This window comes from Mus pahari, chromosome 11 (assembly GCF_900095145.1).
Source record: "Mus pahari chromosome 11, PAHARI_EIJ_v1.1, whole genome shotgun sequence".
Taxonomy (NCBI): Eukaryota; Metazoa; Chordata; class Mammalia; order Rodentia; family Muridae; genus Mus; species Mus pahari.
Window position 1 is genome coordinate 29942680 of NC_034600.1, and position 15044 is coordinate 29957723.

The 15044-nt window shown below is 35.7% G+C and overlaps 1 protein-coding gene across 4 annotated transcripts in view; it reads right to left on the reverse strand.

The window, feature by feature from the left end:
- Window positions 1-665: 665 nt before the first annotated feature.
- Tnpo1 (transportin 1) overlaps window positions 666-15044 on the reverse strand; it is an 86564-nt gene continuing 72185 nt past the window's right edge. For all 4 annotated transcript variants that reach the window (XM_021208580.2, XM_029544082.1, XM_029544081.1 and 1 more), the window contains exons 20-25: window positions 14637-14732; window positions 11894-11969; window positions 10945-11044; window positions 9334-9408; window positions 8446-8588; window positions 666-6280 (exon numbers count right to left, since the gene is read on the reverse strand). In XM_021208580.2, the coding sequence (XP_021064239.1) occupies window positions 8481-8588; window positions 9334-9408; window positions 10945-11044; window positions 11894-11969; window positions 14637-14732 (455 nt within the window). In that variant the 3' untranslated portion in view covers window positions 666-6280; window positions 8446-8480. The remainder of the gene's footprint in view (window positions 6281-8445; window positions 8589-9333; window positions 9409-10944; window positions 11045-11893; window positions 11970-14636; window positions 14733-15044) is intronic.

Below are 15044 nucleotides of genomic sequence, written 5' to 3' on the forward strand. Positions count from 1 at the left end.
GCTCATGTTTCTTGCTTTTGGGGGTTGGGCTTTTACCACAATAGCAGGATGATGGGTCTTAGTGTCTATTGTCAGATAAATGCATTGAAGTGACTCATCTCAAGCCCTATACTGATCTAAAATGTTCTATATCTCCAGTAAGAAAAAACCCCCACTATACAGTGTTTACATGTATACACTCTGGAATGTATCAATATATTTAAATTTTAATTGGCAACATGCAATTACGTTAGGTGATTACAACCTGAAGAGGAAATGACTTGGAAGTGTTAAAACTCGAAAAATCCTAAACCTTAATTTTCTGAAAGAAAACAGCAACTCCAACTAGAACCCCCCATACCCTGTACTGCTCTTCGATTAACTCTGTGGCTCCAGCTTCACCTTCAGTCATATCTTCCTCAGCTCAAATCGAAAAGCATCAATAGTAATTAACTTAAAATGTATGCAAAACTTTCATTTTACTGTTGTACATAAATAAGAAAAAAAGTTGTCTGGATAACAACAGGTCACTAATGTGTAAGCTAAGGCAAATCAAAACAAAAACATAGCACATAACACTTTAAACCCTGTCCCCCAAAGCCCCCACCAAACCTATTAGGACACAAAATAGAAGGGGACAAAGATAAGGTAATTTCTTTCCATTTAAAAATCAAGAGTGCAACGTCTATAGTTAAACAACTTTATTAACATAGTCAAGCAGTGATTAACATTCACATCTATTATGTCACATCATACAAATGTAAATACAAAATTACTACAGTACAATATATATTCTCTGCATGATCCAAAATATTTGGTGGCCCCAAAAAACTCTCTTTAAAATTCAGCAGCTTATCAAAAATTAAAACCGTATTCTATTTAAAATGAAGATTTGTTAGCACAGAGTTAGACTTCAAGAAATATCAATTTAGTACAGTTTGAGAAGTTGCAGGATATGGTTGAAGGACACAGTCTAACATAGTGTGGCAGGTACAGGAAACAGCAGATTTAAAGCTTTTAAGCATAACTCATACAACCTAAGTTGTCAGCAGAAAGATCCAGTTATTTATAACTAAGCAAGTACTACTAAGTTATTGCACCCAATGTTAACATGAATACTAAGTGTAAAACTTTCATAATATGAAGTGATTTACCATGTTTAAGCATCTCTTAAGATGATAATCTACTGAGTAAAATTAATTACATAGTATTATCTAATTATCTCCATTAAAAACAAAAAACAAAAAAAACAACGAATCAGTTTGGTTCTCTATAGGTCCACATAGGGAAGCTGTGACAAAGGGTGAGGAGATAGAGTGGAACCTCTTTACTGAGGTGGACATTAGGAGGAGACAGCCTCGCCCTGCGCTAACCATGTCAGAGCAGGCATTCAACAAGGTGACTAGACCTATCAAAGAGGTAATTCTGCACAGTGCCAAGCCACAGTGGGAGAGTGGTGTGTGGCAAACAAAAACTCTTACCAAAAGGAAAACTACTAGCTTTGTAATTAGTGATCTATTATTGGCAAATAGATTTGGCTTGGTTTTTTAATGTGCAGAGGTGGGGAAAAGAAAACCAGTCTTAACTTCCCTCAAAGTCATGCATACATTCAGCTGCTATGCATCTTTTCATTTCAACACAATATACTCTGGGATACAAACTATAAAAACAGTTGCTGTAATTATGCTTATACCTTAACAAATGTATAAGTATAATAATTAGGCATTGAGAATTATCTCTATGTATGTAATACCAACAGGGAGAAGATCTGTATCAAGCCTGAAGTTAGTTTCCAGTTACCTAGAAAGACAGGTAAGAGGAGCTAACTGTCATGTGAAACTTAACTGGAACGAGGCTTAGAAGCATTGTCATATTTAATACAGTATGAAATGCACTAGTTGCTATACAATGCTACTGCATGGCATTGAACTAGATAATATTGTTACCAACACAGGCCACTACTATGCATCGGCCCATCGCAATTATCCCAGGGTGTTAACCACAGACCCTAGTTTTCTTAGATTCCAATGACCACGTTATTAAACAGCACTAGCAGCAACAATTAGTGTCCCCCCACCTTGTAATATTTGCAAAAGTAGCTCCACAAGAAGGCTGTGTGCACCTGAAGGCTCAAAGGAAGGGCTTAGGGGTGCAGCTGTGCACGGTACACTCTTCTCTCGGGAAGAGTGCTTTTGCACTGGTATCTGTTAATACATTCAATATGAATATAATTAACTATATGAAGCAAAAAATTTCCACTGCAAAGGTGTTAAATGGAGACAAGAGTTTAATACATAATTTAATTCTGGCACCCCAACTTCGCAAAATTGTATGTAGGGAAAAAGATTTCACTTTTGTATTTTGAGTGTTTGGAAAAGGAGAGGACCAAACTCAACTCATTTTCAGTTGAGTCTCCATACCAAATGGGAGGAGAGGTTTTTATTTCTCTCTCTGGTCTGGTAAAACAATTGGAGGGGAAAAATAATCGACTAACCAGGAAGATAATAAAATACATTAAAATAAAACAAAAAAACACCTCACAAACCTCCAAAGACTATTAAGTATGATGATCTTTCTTTATAAACATGTCAGCGAAGCAAAACGATACAAGGATATTCACCTGAGATAAAACTTGTATCTGAATATTTCTAACTGAGTAGACAAAGCGGTCAGAGGAAAGTCAGCTGAAATTATTTTAAAATATACATCTGACTCTATTTTACAATATATGCAATTTAAGCAATTCAGATCAATGAAAAAGTTTTAACCAAAAAAATCACAGTGTTTATCAATGTTAATTACAAAATGTATGCTACTTGTTTTGTTTTAAGATGTAATGGCTTGGTTAAGTATTCTGAGATCTGAGATCTAAGTTGCATAACAAAATCAAGTAGCAATGATGTAAAGCATCAGAACTGGCTCTAAGGATATTTACAAGTTGGTTATTTTGGAAATAACCAACAAACAATACAAAAGTAATTTTCCTTACACAGCATGAAGTCATTAAAGAGATTAGACAATACAAAAAGCGAAACCATTTCCCGAGTAAATGAACACCTGTGGCACTAAGTTCGCTTGCTAACTAATGGGCGGTAGGTAATATGGAACTGCCAAGCACACACTTCAATGACACTAGACACACTTTCTGTTTCCAACTTAGGTTGATCAGCAGCTTTTGTTCTGTTAGAATCCTTCAGAGAGAGAAGCTCAAACAGGAAAAAGAAGGCATATATAAAACAGTAAACACTGACCTCCTGAGATTCCTACAACATAAAAATATTCAAGTAGAAAATCTACATCCCTCAGCAGCGGCTATCTCTGTAGTTGAGCACACTAAGAGCATTTTAGTGTGTAAGGAGCAGATGAAGTAAGCCGTGCTTTAAGCATGCCAAGAGGCAGAAACACTGGAATGTAACAATGACAAACTTGCAACCTCATAGACATTTAGGCAACATTCAAAACTATCAACACTGCACCACAAGAATTAAGTTCTTTATATATATATATATATATATATATCCCATGATGTGTCACGTTTCATCAAAACAATAAATGCTAACTCAGCGCTGACCTCAAAAAACTTAAATGGCTTCTGCAAATTCTTGTGCTATATACTATGTTGTTTAAAATATAATATAAATTAAGAAGAAACAATAGCCTCAACAGGGAAAGCTACATTAAAAAAGAAAACCACCCTAGTGTTAGGTTGTAAGCCATATTTACTTAAGTTTCTATTTTAAAGTTATTTAGAAACAAATTTACTATAAAGCCAAATACTGCTTTTGAGCTGCATAACTGCTAACTTGGAAATACATTAATTAGACAGGTAATAAAATTGCCTTTACTTAACAAAGAATTGTTTATCATAGATCCAGAAAACTTTACTTTGTTTCTTATGCATTAATGGACAAATGTGGCTGTTTCTATATTACTTATGTAAGACTATCTCCTTTATTAAGTTCCCAAAGTATCTGAAGCACTACAGGGCATTCTACAACCTAAGAATACAGCTATTCCACTCTTGCTTTAAAGGCCAACTGAGAAGCAAATTTTAAGCTTCCAGTAAGGTAATGTACTAAAAAGTGAAATACCATACACCCTTGAGTCTAGCTTAAAAATAAAAAAGGAGAGACTGGGCACTATACATGGTTTTACTTCAGACCCCACAGACTGAAATTTGCAAAGCCAAAACAGAGGAAAAGAAAGTAAAAGGACATGTTAAAACAAACAAACAAACAAACAAACAAACAAACACATCCACAACAAAACCCTCTGCGTGCTACCATGCATGTGAAATGTTTTAAAACTGGATTTAAAGTCACACACGGACAGCTCACACTTCAGTGCAATGGCCGTTATCAGTCACTTGTATAGAACAGAACCATGCAGAGAGGAGCAACTCCTATAAAAACGGTTATTGGGTATTTATTCTGCAATGCAAAGGTGACAAATTAAAATACAAAAAGGCTGTTATGGCTTAACTTTTTTTTTTTTTGCAGATTAAATATGCAGCATTGAAAAATGGAAAGGTGTGGCTTCATCTCTGACCAGCAGAGCTAAAAGGAAAAATCTCTCCATTTCCCTTCATCATCATGGGATACACACTGCTCAGACAATCCAAATTAATAAAGATTTGCACTTTCATATGGACATAAGATCAAGTGTACCAGTTAGGGTCTTCACATTCACAGTATTTAAGAAAATACACATGGGAGGAAGAGCAAAGGGTTAACTTAACAAGGATTTATTCACAGAGATACACGGAAGCAGAGGGAAAAATAACAGAAAAGCCAAACAAATGAAATGAAGAGGATCCAAACCAACTCTCACTCTGTAGCTTTGTATGTGCCCTATGTGCATATACTTAGGGCACAGAGGGCCACCAACATGCGCCAATACAGTGTAGGAACCCTGCATTACATCCATTAACTTAAACATATCTTTAAGATCATGCTTTGAACAAAAATAAAAATAAAGAAATTAAAGGAAAGCTTAGAGGCAGTACGTTGAATGGGAATAAACATTGAAATATAGCGATCATGTTTCAACTTCTACAATTAATTGTCTTTATGTGCCAACTAACATTGATGCAGCCTTTACAGCTCTTTTACCATGTAATTTGAAATTTGATAAAGTTACTAGTAGTATATAACCATGCAGAAAGCACACCACACTGACAGCACAGAGGCAAAGATTTTGCACAGGTATATCAGCTTTCCACATTGTGCAGGTTACACACAATACAATATCAATCTTATTCTTAACAGATCCTAAAAAGATATTTCAAGGCCTAGCTGTAAACTACAGTACTTTATATATCTATATACTTAATAAAAATAAAATCCACGAATCTTAAAAGGAATTTTAAATGCAGGGCTATATTGAACTGGTAACGGCAACCCAAACTGGCGCACATAGGTAAATGAATACCAACCGCACTCTATGTGAGGCAAGCATGCTACGGTCCCACTAATGGACATCACTTTCAAACACTATGAGCCAGAGCGCATGCCTGAACCTTAAAACTGCACCTTAAGATAACGTGTTGGCCTAGAAATTAAATCTAAGAAGTACAACCATGAAATTATATCCACTAACATTTTAATGTGAAATTAGATGTCACCTTTCGTTTGATCCCCGACCCCAGTTATTCCTCCCTCCCTGCCCAGCCCGCAAAGGTAAAGGAGTGGCGCGTTGGCATGTCACAGGGTGCTTTGTTGTTCAAATTTGTTTCCTTTTATTTCCAACTTTTTGGGAGTACCTTAAATTGTAACTTCCAAGAACCTGCTTCTAATAGGGGAGGCAAGCTGATTTTAACTGTTAGTTTTAAGTAGTTCTTCATCAGCATGCAAAACAAGGCCCCGTAATGTGGGAAATTTATATAAAACCTTTAATAAAAAGCTACCTTACTGCTGCAGCTTCCCACTCTTAGGTGTCCTTTGCTGTGGACCACGGGATTTTTCCTCCTCCTTATCCCTAGGCATTGTTTAAGTGGTTCTTGTTTTGGTACAATTCCCCATAATATTCCAGAAAGTACTGTTCTGTGAGTAGACGGAATAGTTTTTGCTTCTTCACATCCAGTGCAGAGTTGTAATTGGAGACAGATTTCCACCCACAAAGGCTCCAGATGTTAAAACATTTCCCAACATCGACTTAGTACAGTGACGGCAACACCTCCCTCCCGCCCCTCCCAGTAGGGTTGGGATTGTACTGTATTCCCTACTGGTTTACCCTTCCCCCCTGTAAAGGGTAACATTTTCCCTGGGTGCAGAGGCTCCCATAGTCTCCAAGACTGACGGACCTGCAAAAAACAAAACCAATTTCATCTTTAATACCTTCCTCTGTTTCAGAGCCAATGGAGCATAAAACCAGTCCAATAACAATTATATCTTTAGCAATAGAGAAAATAAGAAAATGGGCAAATTGACTAAGATCATACTATGTTCTTCTGAGACTCGACAGTCTACATCAGATATGAAGGAAGGCAAACCCACATTGGGAACACACACAGTATAATGCTTCATATAATGAACCCTGCCGTGCATGTTACTATCTTTACTTCTCTTAGCAGAATGGCCCTAAATCCAAACTGAACATTTCCTGCATAATGCCACTTTAATTTCTTAAAAAATAAATCCTTGGGGGCTGGTGAGATGGCTCAGTGGGTAAGAGCATCCGACTGCTCTTCCAAAGGTGCAGAGTTCAAATCCCAGCAACCACATGGTGGCTCACAACCATCCTTAACAAGATCTGACTCCCTCTTCTGGAGTGTCTGAAGACAGCTACAGTGTACTTACATACAATAAATAAATAAATCTTAAATAAATAAATAAAAAATAAAACCTTAAGATAGTCACTTTCCTTTTTATCCAATGTCTAAGGAAACAAATTCTAATTTTACCCTACTAGGCAGGGTCAGAACCTGAGGTTATGTCCAAAAATAAAACTAACACCCATTTTCTTGATGTTCTTAGTTCTCTTTCCAACTCTATTTGGTTATTTTCTATATTCTCAGGTAATCTATATTGCTAATGTGAAGTTTTAAAATTACTAACACAGCTTAATGTGAAGACAGGCATAAGAAATCAAGATTATTGAGCTGGTTAAACCAATGTCTGACAAAAACAGTATCAAACACTCGTGTCAAATTTTGGACACTTGGTAAATGTTTGAATGAATTCACAGTGGTTAATTAATCTAACAGTGAAGTACAACTAGCCCCTATTCTCCTGCTTTTAAATGGGAACACAAAGCAGCAAGAATAAAGGCCATGGTGGCACTTTTTTAAAAAAAAAAATATTTATTTATCTATTTATTTATTATATGTAAGTACACTGTAGCTGCCTTCAGACACTCCAGAAGAGGGAGTCAGATCTTGTTAAGGATGGTGTGAGCCACCATGTGGTTGCTGGGATTTGAACTCTGCACCTTTGGAAGAGCAGTTGGGTGCTCTTACCTGCTGAGCCATCTCACCAGCCCCCCATGGTGGCACTTTTAAATCTAACTAGGAAACAATTATCTCCTACCTGATCCAGAAGCAGGATCATCAGTTAACCTTACTTGGTGGTAGCACCAAAGAAACATACTACCAAGACTTACTGCCTCTTCATGCAGTCTTAGGGCCGGAGAAAGCAAATGCTAAGGCCAAGGGCTCCTCATTGAAGTGAACTAGCCTAGAGAGGCTGAGGCTACAAACTGATTTCTACTCTCTGCTAGGCTAGGTAACTCAGATTATGAATCTTTCTGGCTCAGACTTAACAAGCAGCTAGCAAAAACCAAAATGAAACAATCCTAACCCCTGTGATGTACAGGGTACTTTAATTTAGTAAAACATACATTTTTACACATTTAGTGTGTCCTTTGGCTTTCAGATAGGTCTCAGGTTGTGTTCAAACTAGCTCACTGTACTGGTCCAAATAGTGCACTAGTGTGTGCAAGGCAAACATACCAAGTTCTGTTACTATACCCACACAGTTTAATTCTTAGCATAACTTGACAAGGGAACCAGAGCTAAGCAAGAGCAGCTGTTAGTCTGGAATTGTGAACTGAGATTATCTAGAGCAAAACCCCAAAGAACTTGGCTCTGTACTTCCTCAAACTGAGTCTTCCATGAACAACTTTGAAAGAATGTGGGTACTTGACACAAGGGTGTTAAACACCATCTACTCCCAGAATTTAGTTTCAATGTTAAATGTGTTTCCTTAAAGGTTATAACATAAAGTCTCTTGCCCTTGCCATGTGTAAAATTATAAAGTAAGGCTTCAAAACTGAACCACTTTTGCCACCCATCCCCCACCACTGTGACTAACCGCTCTCATACAGAAAGAGACTGAGAAGAGTAAAATAATGTAGATGTCAAACTAGTGTAGCAACCAGGACTTCTGTTTATCTAAGATTCAAGGGGGGCCATTATTTGACCACAGTATTAGTCTTTCACTCTGAAAATCTCTAAAACTTGTAACTTACCCCTAGTTTTGGAACTGCAGCTTAAGTGTATTAGATTAAACACCATAAAAAGCTGCAAGACGCTCTTTTAAGGGAAGAGGAAACTGGTCAGAGAATCGCCTCCAATTTTCATCCCCAACTTGGTTTTTAAATCCATGAAGGATCTACAAAGAGTGAAAAGCTTATTAATAAAGATAAAACCTCAGATCTATATAGCTTTAGAAATCAAACATTATTGATGTTAATTATGACTTTTAAACATTTCAAGGTATTAATTCTCAAACTCTGTTAATTAAGCTCTCTATACCCTATGACTTCACCAAAACCACCTCCATACTTTAAGTTTAAAAACGCAGGCAATGTCCTTAGCAACATGATGTACAAGAAATCTCTGATAGTAAATTAAAAGAAAAAAAAAAAATCAAACAAAAACCTATCTAATAGATAAGTTTTAAAAAATGTTGGGTTATTTCAAGTGATAAATATACAAGCGTTGGGCTTCTGACTGTAAATATACTCACTTAGGTTCAATATGAAGTTATTCAAGTATGTAAGAGTACTGCATTTCTTACTGTTACAGCTGAGTACAGACTACAATCAGAAGAGAGGACTAATAAAGGAAGAACATAGCTCAATCTCTGAAGGGCACTTGTAGTTCTACTGTACATTCATCTCGAGAACTTCAAGCCATTTTCCATAATTGCAATAGTAAGACAATATGAATTAGTAATATTAAGTGGAAAAACATTGTCAAGTATTAGTTACATATCCTAAGATCAAACCAGGTTTTTTGCTAAAAATTTAGTTTACACAGTCAATCAATATTGCTCTGAAGAATCTAAGTTTAAAGTAAAGAGGAACTCAAACGTTTCAACTCTGAGTTAACAGTTATAAATGCTTATTCGTTACCTTACAGAACATGTCTCTGAGATCATCTTTTGGGTTAATCCATGATGCAACAGCATCACAAAAAAATATAAAATCCTGTAACAAGCAAGAGGCATTTTAGGTTGCTACTATATTTACAAAATTCAGCAAAACACATGCAAATCTCAGAGCCTGTCACTACAGACTTAGCTAAAACAAAAACAATTAAAATCAACTACAACCATTAATGAATTAGAAGTGAATGCTTAGCATTTCTATTAACTCATTATCGTCTAATAATTTATATCACATTGGCACTTAATGTCCTACTCTATTTTGTACTAAAAAAGAGCAAACCCAGTCTATTTAGCATTAGAAATGGTCTGAAAGTACTAGGTAAAGTCAGTAATAAAACAAAGTTTTGATTAGATTATAAGTAACCTGAAATCATCTGAATTTACATTATATGCTACTAGTCTGAAATAGAAGGGGACTAAATTTAAAAACCATCTTGATATAGTAAACAAAGTGCCCTCTGGATGAAGCTCACTCTACCCAAAGTCGGAGTCTTCACGCCATCTAAACCTCACATGTTATGTTAAAACTGTAAATAAAGAGCTGAAGAGATGGCTCAGCAGTTAAGAGCACTGGCTGCCTTTTCAGAGGACTTCAGTTCAGATCTTAGCACCATAGGTTATACATAATGACAGTCTATTTCAAAGGACCAACCAGGGTCTGCAGAGATGGCTCAGGGTTAAGAACATACCTGCTCTTGGAGAGGAGCAACTAACTAACCAACCAACCAACCAATCAAATAAATGCTGAGTACTTAATGTAGGATCCTGTACACGTTTTATATTTTGAGCATGTCATGTAGAATGCAAAGGTTTGTTTTGTGCTGTGTCTGACAAACTGGCAGTTGGAACATTTGACTGAACTCCCAAATATAAAAGCTGTCACTAAATAATTACATGTCTAGAGAGGGGTTAGAGACACGGCTCAGCAGGTAAGAGAGAACTGGCTGGTTTTTGTTTTTGTTTTTGTTTTTCAGAGAACCTAGGTTTGAATCCCAGCACCTAAATGGCACTTCATAACCCTATGTAACTCCAATCCCAAGGAATATGACACCCACTTCTGACTTCCAAGGACACTAGGCACCAACAAGGTGCACAGAAATAAATCCAGGCAAAAGATTCATATACACTAAAAGCAGTAACTATAATTTTAAAAATGTTTAAAGATAAGATGAGCTTAGGAAATAATAGAATAAATAAGCTTTCAAAACAATTTCAAAGAATAAATCAATATTCTATTTTATTTGTTATTTTTAAGTTCAAACTCAGTAAAGATCCATGGACAGGAGGCATGTACCAAGTAAACAAATGAAAAGGCCTGGTCCAGGTGAAAACAATATAACCTTCCTCTCCCAATCTTCAAAAGATAAGAAACACAGCAGGATGCTGCCAGGCCTTAGGACCTCAGGTCAGCCCTAAAAAGCCACTTCCTAGAGGGAGAGTTGTCCTGACTTCCACACATGTGCCATGGCACATGTGTCCATACACAAACGTAATTAAATCCTTAAAATCTATTCCCTTTAAAAATTTATTATTTAGCACATAGTCCACTGAAAACAAAGCCCCGTAAACACCTTACTTGGATTACGCCACTGGGATTCACACTGATCATGGTACAAATCCCACGGAATGCTGAATCTTTTTCTTCATTGTCTCTTATGTTTCTCAGAGAGGTACACCTATTGAATTACAGAACTTAATTGAGTATTTAAAGTAAAAGGCATGTTCCACACAATCCTAATAGACAGTATTTAATGGAATAGGCATCAGGAGAGAGAATGGTTATACTGCATTTCCAGAAAGCTTAACTTTCAGAAAAGTTTCTCATATTCCTACATTTCTGACTCATCTCATCTCAATTGTGTTAACAGTGGATGTATAAAAATAGACAACTAGTCTTTCTTACATAAACTATCAATCAGACTGAGACAGAGAGTATATTACCAAATTATTTTTAAAAATTGTTTTATGTCTTGTATTCCATTAAACACTACTAAAAATGATTCGAGTTTAAAGATTATCAATTGAAGAAGCAGAACACAGGCTATACTGTCACAATATAAACTATTACTATACACTTAGGGTGTAGATGTTTAACTCTGACATTAACAAGCAAATAAGATTTTATACATAACAAATTTAAACATGTATTTAATGCAATTCAAGTTTCCAAATTAATTCTAAAAGAAATGTAATGCAAGAACCTAAATTTATAAAAATTTGCATGCATCTTAAGTTTTTTGGTGGATATTTAAATGCTTTTATGTATAATCAAGCTTTTAAACACAGCAAGCATGTGACAATCTTATCCCATGCATCCATTAGTTGTTAGCCACAACATAAAATAAATATACATGACGATACTACTGAAAAACCTCACAAACCTGATAGGACAAGATTAGTCACATGGTTGGCAATGATTAAGGATTGTGATTTTTGTAACCAACTGAAAATATATCTAAAAGTGAGATAGAGAAAGAAAGAGTGAAGAAAAATGAATTAAAAAAAAAAGATTGAATAATACACACCAGGGTCTTATAAACTGCTGTAGCATGGGGGCCACCTCTTGAGGACAAACGTAACCAAGACGACCAATTGTTATTGCTAAGGTAACGCAATCACGGTTATACACCACCAAACGCCAACCAAGACATGAGCAAATGAGGGGGAAGGAGAAAAAATAAAGAAAAAACAACAAATAACTCAGAAACAGAAACCAACAGAATTTGTGTATGATAATAAACATAAGATCTCACCAGTGCTGGTTATTACCACCCCCTGATGGAAGGGGCAGCAACATATATGGCATACTCTTGGAAAAGGAAAACAAAAGGAATTAAAGTAACTAAAGATTGAGAGAACACCAAAAACCATCAAGTGTTTTTCTCGCTCACCTAAATGTCAAGTATGGTAAGGGCTGAGCTATTAAGTGAGCGGGTTAGAGAATCTTCATTCGAAGTCACTCAGCATTGCAGAGGATGAAACCTTTCCCCAAGAATTATCAGGAAATGTGATTACATTTATCAATAGTTTATTCAAACATCAATCTCTGTAGCTGTATTAGTTCAAAATTTCAACTTTTTGTAAGTGTTTACAACCTTTAAAAATCACCTAGGGATATTATCCCAAATTTTGGTAGCTTTTAAGTTAACTTTTCTCAAACTAATGGGACTTTGTTGCTTGTGTCAAAATCAGTTGTCAGACATTAAGTACCATGGTGGTCTACTGAATCAAACCCTGAAAATTGCTCCAGCATTTCCATTCTGACTATCCTCTGAGAACACAGGTAACAATACACTAGCTTCTAACCACATACAAGATAAAAGCCTAGTAAAGGAAATAAATTTACATAGTCCACTGTAATGACAGGTGATATGGACTATAGGGAAAAAGGCCTATAAAAGGCCTGATACAAAATAGATAATACCATAGTACATTATCTGATTTTTAAAAAAATAAATTGAAGTGGGCAAACACTCTCCATCAAAATTAAGGAATTCCTGAAATGAACAAAAAGCTACAACAGCTGCAACTCAGAACTGCATCTTGCAATTCAAAGGTACATACATGTAAATACATTTATACACAACGGGTAAAATACAAACAGAAAACAAACTATGAGGTGCTTTAATGGTGTTCTCTCAAAAACTTACAGGTTAACCTTTTATAAAAAAGGGTGGGGTTGGGGGTAAAGAAAAATGTTTAAGGATTACTTGAAGCAAACTACACAGATAATACTAAAATTTAGCAGATTCATATGAAGCAAGAGAAAGAAAACCTATGTTCAAAAGACACGAACTATGCAACATTCTCATTAAACAGGCAAGTATGAACAATCCAATGAGACATGCGAGAGAGCAGATGATGGTCCATTGAGAAAGTTCAGTGTAGGATATACTAGTTGGGAAAACAAATACAACACACTAAGGAATTGATCTCAGGGAATAGCGAGGATATGGTACTTATAAGTTGCTAAAATGTATGTTGATTTTAATAGTTTAAAACCCATTGTTTTGGGCAAGGAATGAAGAAGGCAGTAATTTATGTAGCCACTTATGGCAAATGTAACTCAACCAATCCGGGGTGCTTTTCATCTCAATTCAGCCCTCAACTTGTACGGCATTATCAGCTATTTTATTATTACTTGAGTGTGATCATGCCAGAGCATAATCTGATAAAGCCAATTTGTTAAAGGAATATGAAGACATCTACCAGCTGATATCCCACAAGAAATTTCAGCATACATTACACTCAACATTTATTTGAAGTTATGCATTCACATTAAAAGATAAATAGAATCTTTTCTTTAGGTTCAACAGTATTTTTTATAATAGCCAAGTATTTCCATTCTGAATGTCATATACAGGTACTGCTTTCTAGGAAGATAAATATCTGCCAAGATTTCAAAAGCACCCTAAACATAAACTGTTAAAACTTTTTAAAAAGAAAATGCAATTTACTTTGAACTAAACAGTACCCATACAGCCAATCAGCCAGATAACTGTTCCATAATTAAGATTTCCTTCCATACCAATAAGCATTATAAACTTTAGTTACTTGAGGGTAAACTGTGTAATTTAAAAATATGAAATTAAAATGCCTGAAAACTTTTACATATAGAAAACCTTATTTTAATCTCCATCCAATCTCACATTAACTATGAAGAAACTACTAGAATCATTACCTCAATATATAAAGAAAGAAATGTCCCTGAACAAAACTGAAACTTAAATATTAATTAGCAACAGTTGGAGAGGGTGGAGGAAAAAGGATGGAATAGCCCTCCATGTGCTATTGTATGGAAGGCATTCTTTAACACCAACATGCTTTCTATAAATGCACGAGAGAAACAAGCCTCTGAAGAAAAGCCCCACCAGGACCACTTAAGTTCCTGGTTTAAAAAGATTTTAGGATAAAATATAAAACACATATGCCATTTTTAGCCAATCAGTTGCTGAATTATAATCTATTTTTGGCCATTTATAAATCATTGACTCAACAATTGATCTTATTGTTTTTTATATTTACTGTATCTTAGCAAAAATACATTTTAGCGAATACTAAACGAGAATTTGTAGAAAAAAATTTTTTTTTCTGTAAACTGGCTATGGACCATAGCTAAACTAAGACATCATTCTCAAGAATTCAAACACACAGCAAACAGTAAGCAGCTGGGGTTGCAAAGCTAGCCTTGCTTCAGTTTCTCTATGCATCTCGGCTTAAAGTTACAAAGCTAATCGTTTTCCCTTCACCACTTCAGTCACGTGGTACCTGTGTTCTCCAACAGCGTCTTTGGGGTGTTGGGTCTGTTAATGATCTCCACAAGCTGGTGCAACACCATAGGGATGTAAGGCTGCATCTCTATACCTATCACACCACAGGAAGAGAGCAAAGAGAGCAAGAGAAACTGTCAGACATCACCACCAACACTTGGCTAACTTTGTAACTGTGAACAAGTCAGTCAGTGAGTCTTTCTCTTACCCTCTCTCTCCCTCCCCTCGCTCAGAAACTAAAAATAAATTACAAAAAAAAAAAAAAAAAAAAAAAAAAAAAAAAAAAAAAAAAAAAAAAACACCAAAAAAAAAAAAACAACAGAACAGTGACAAAAATGATTAAGGCATACAGCTAAAAAGAAAATAATCTCACCCATTTGAATTGATATTTCCCCAATCGCCCAGG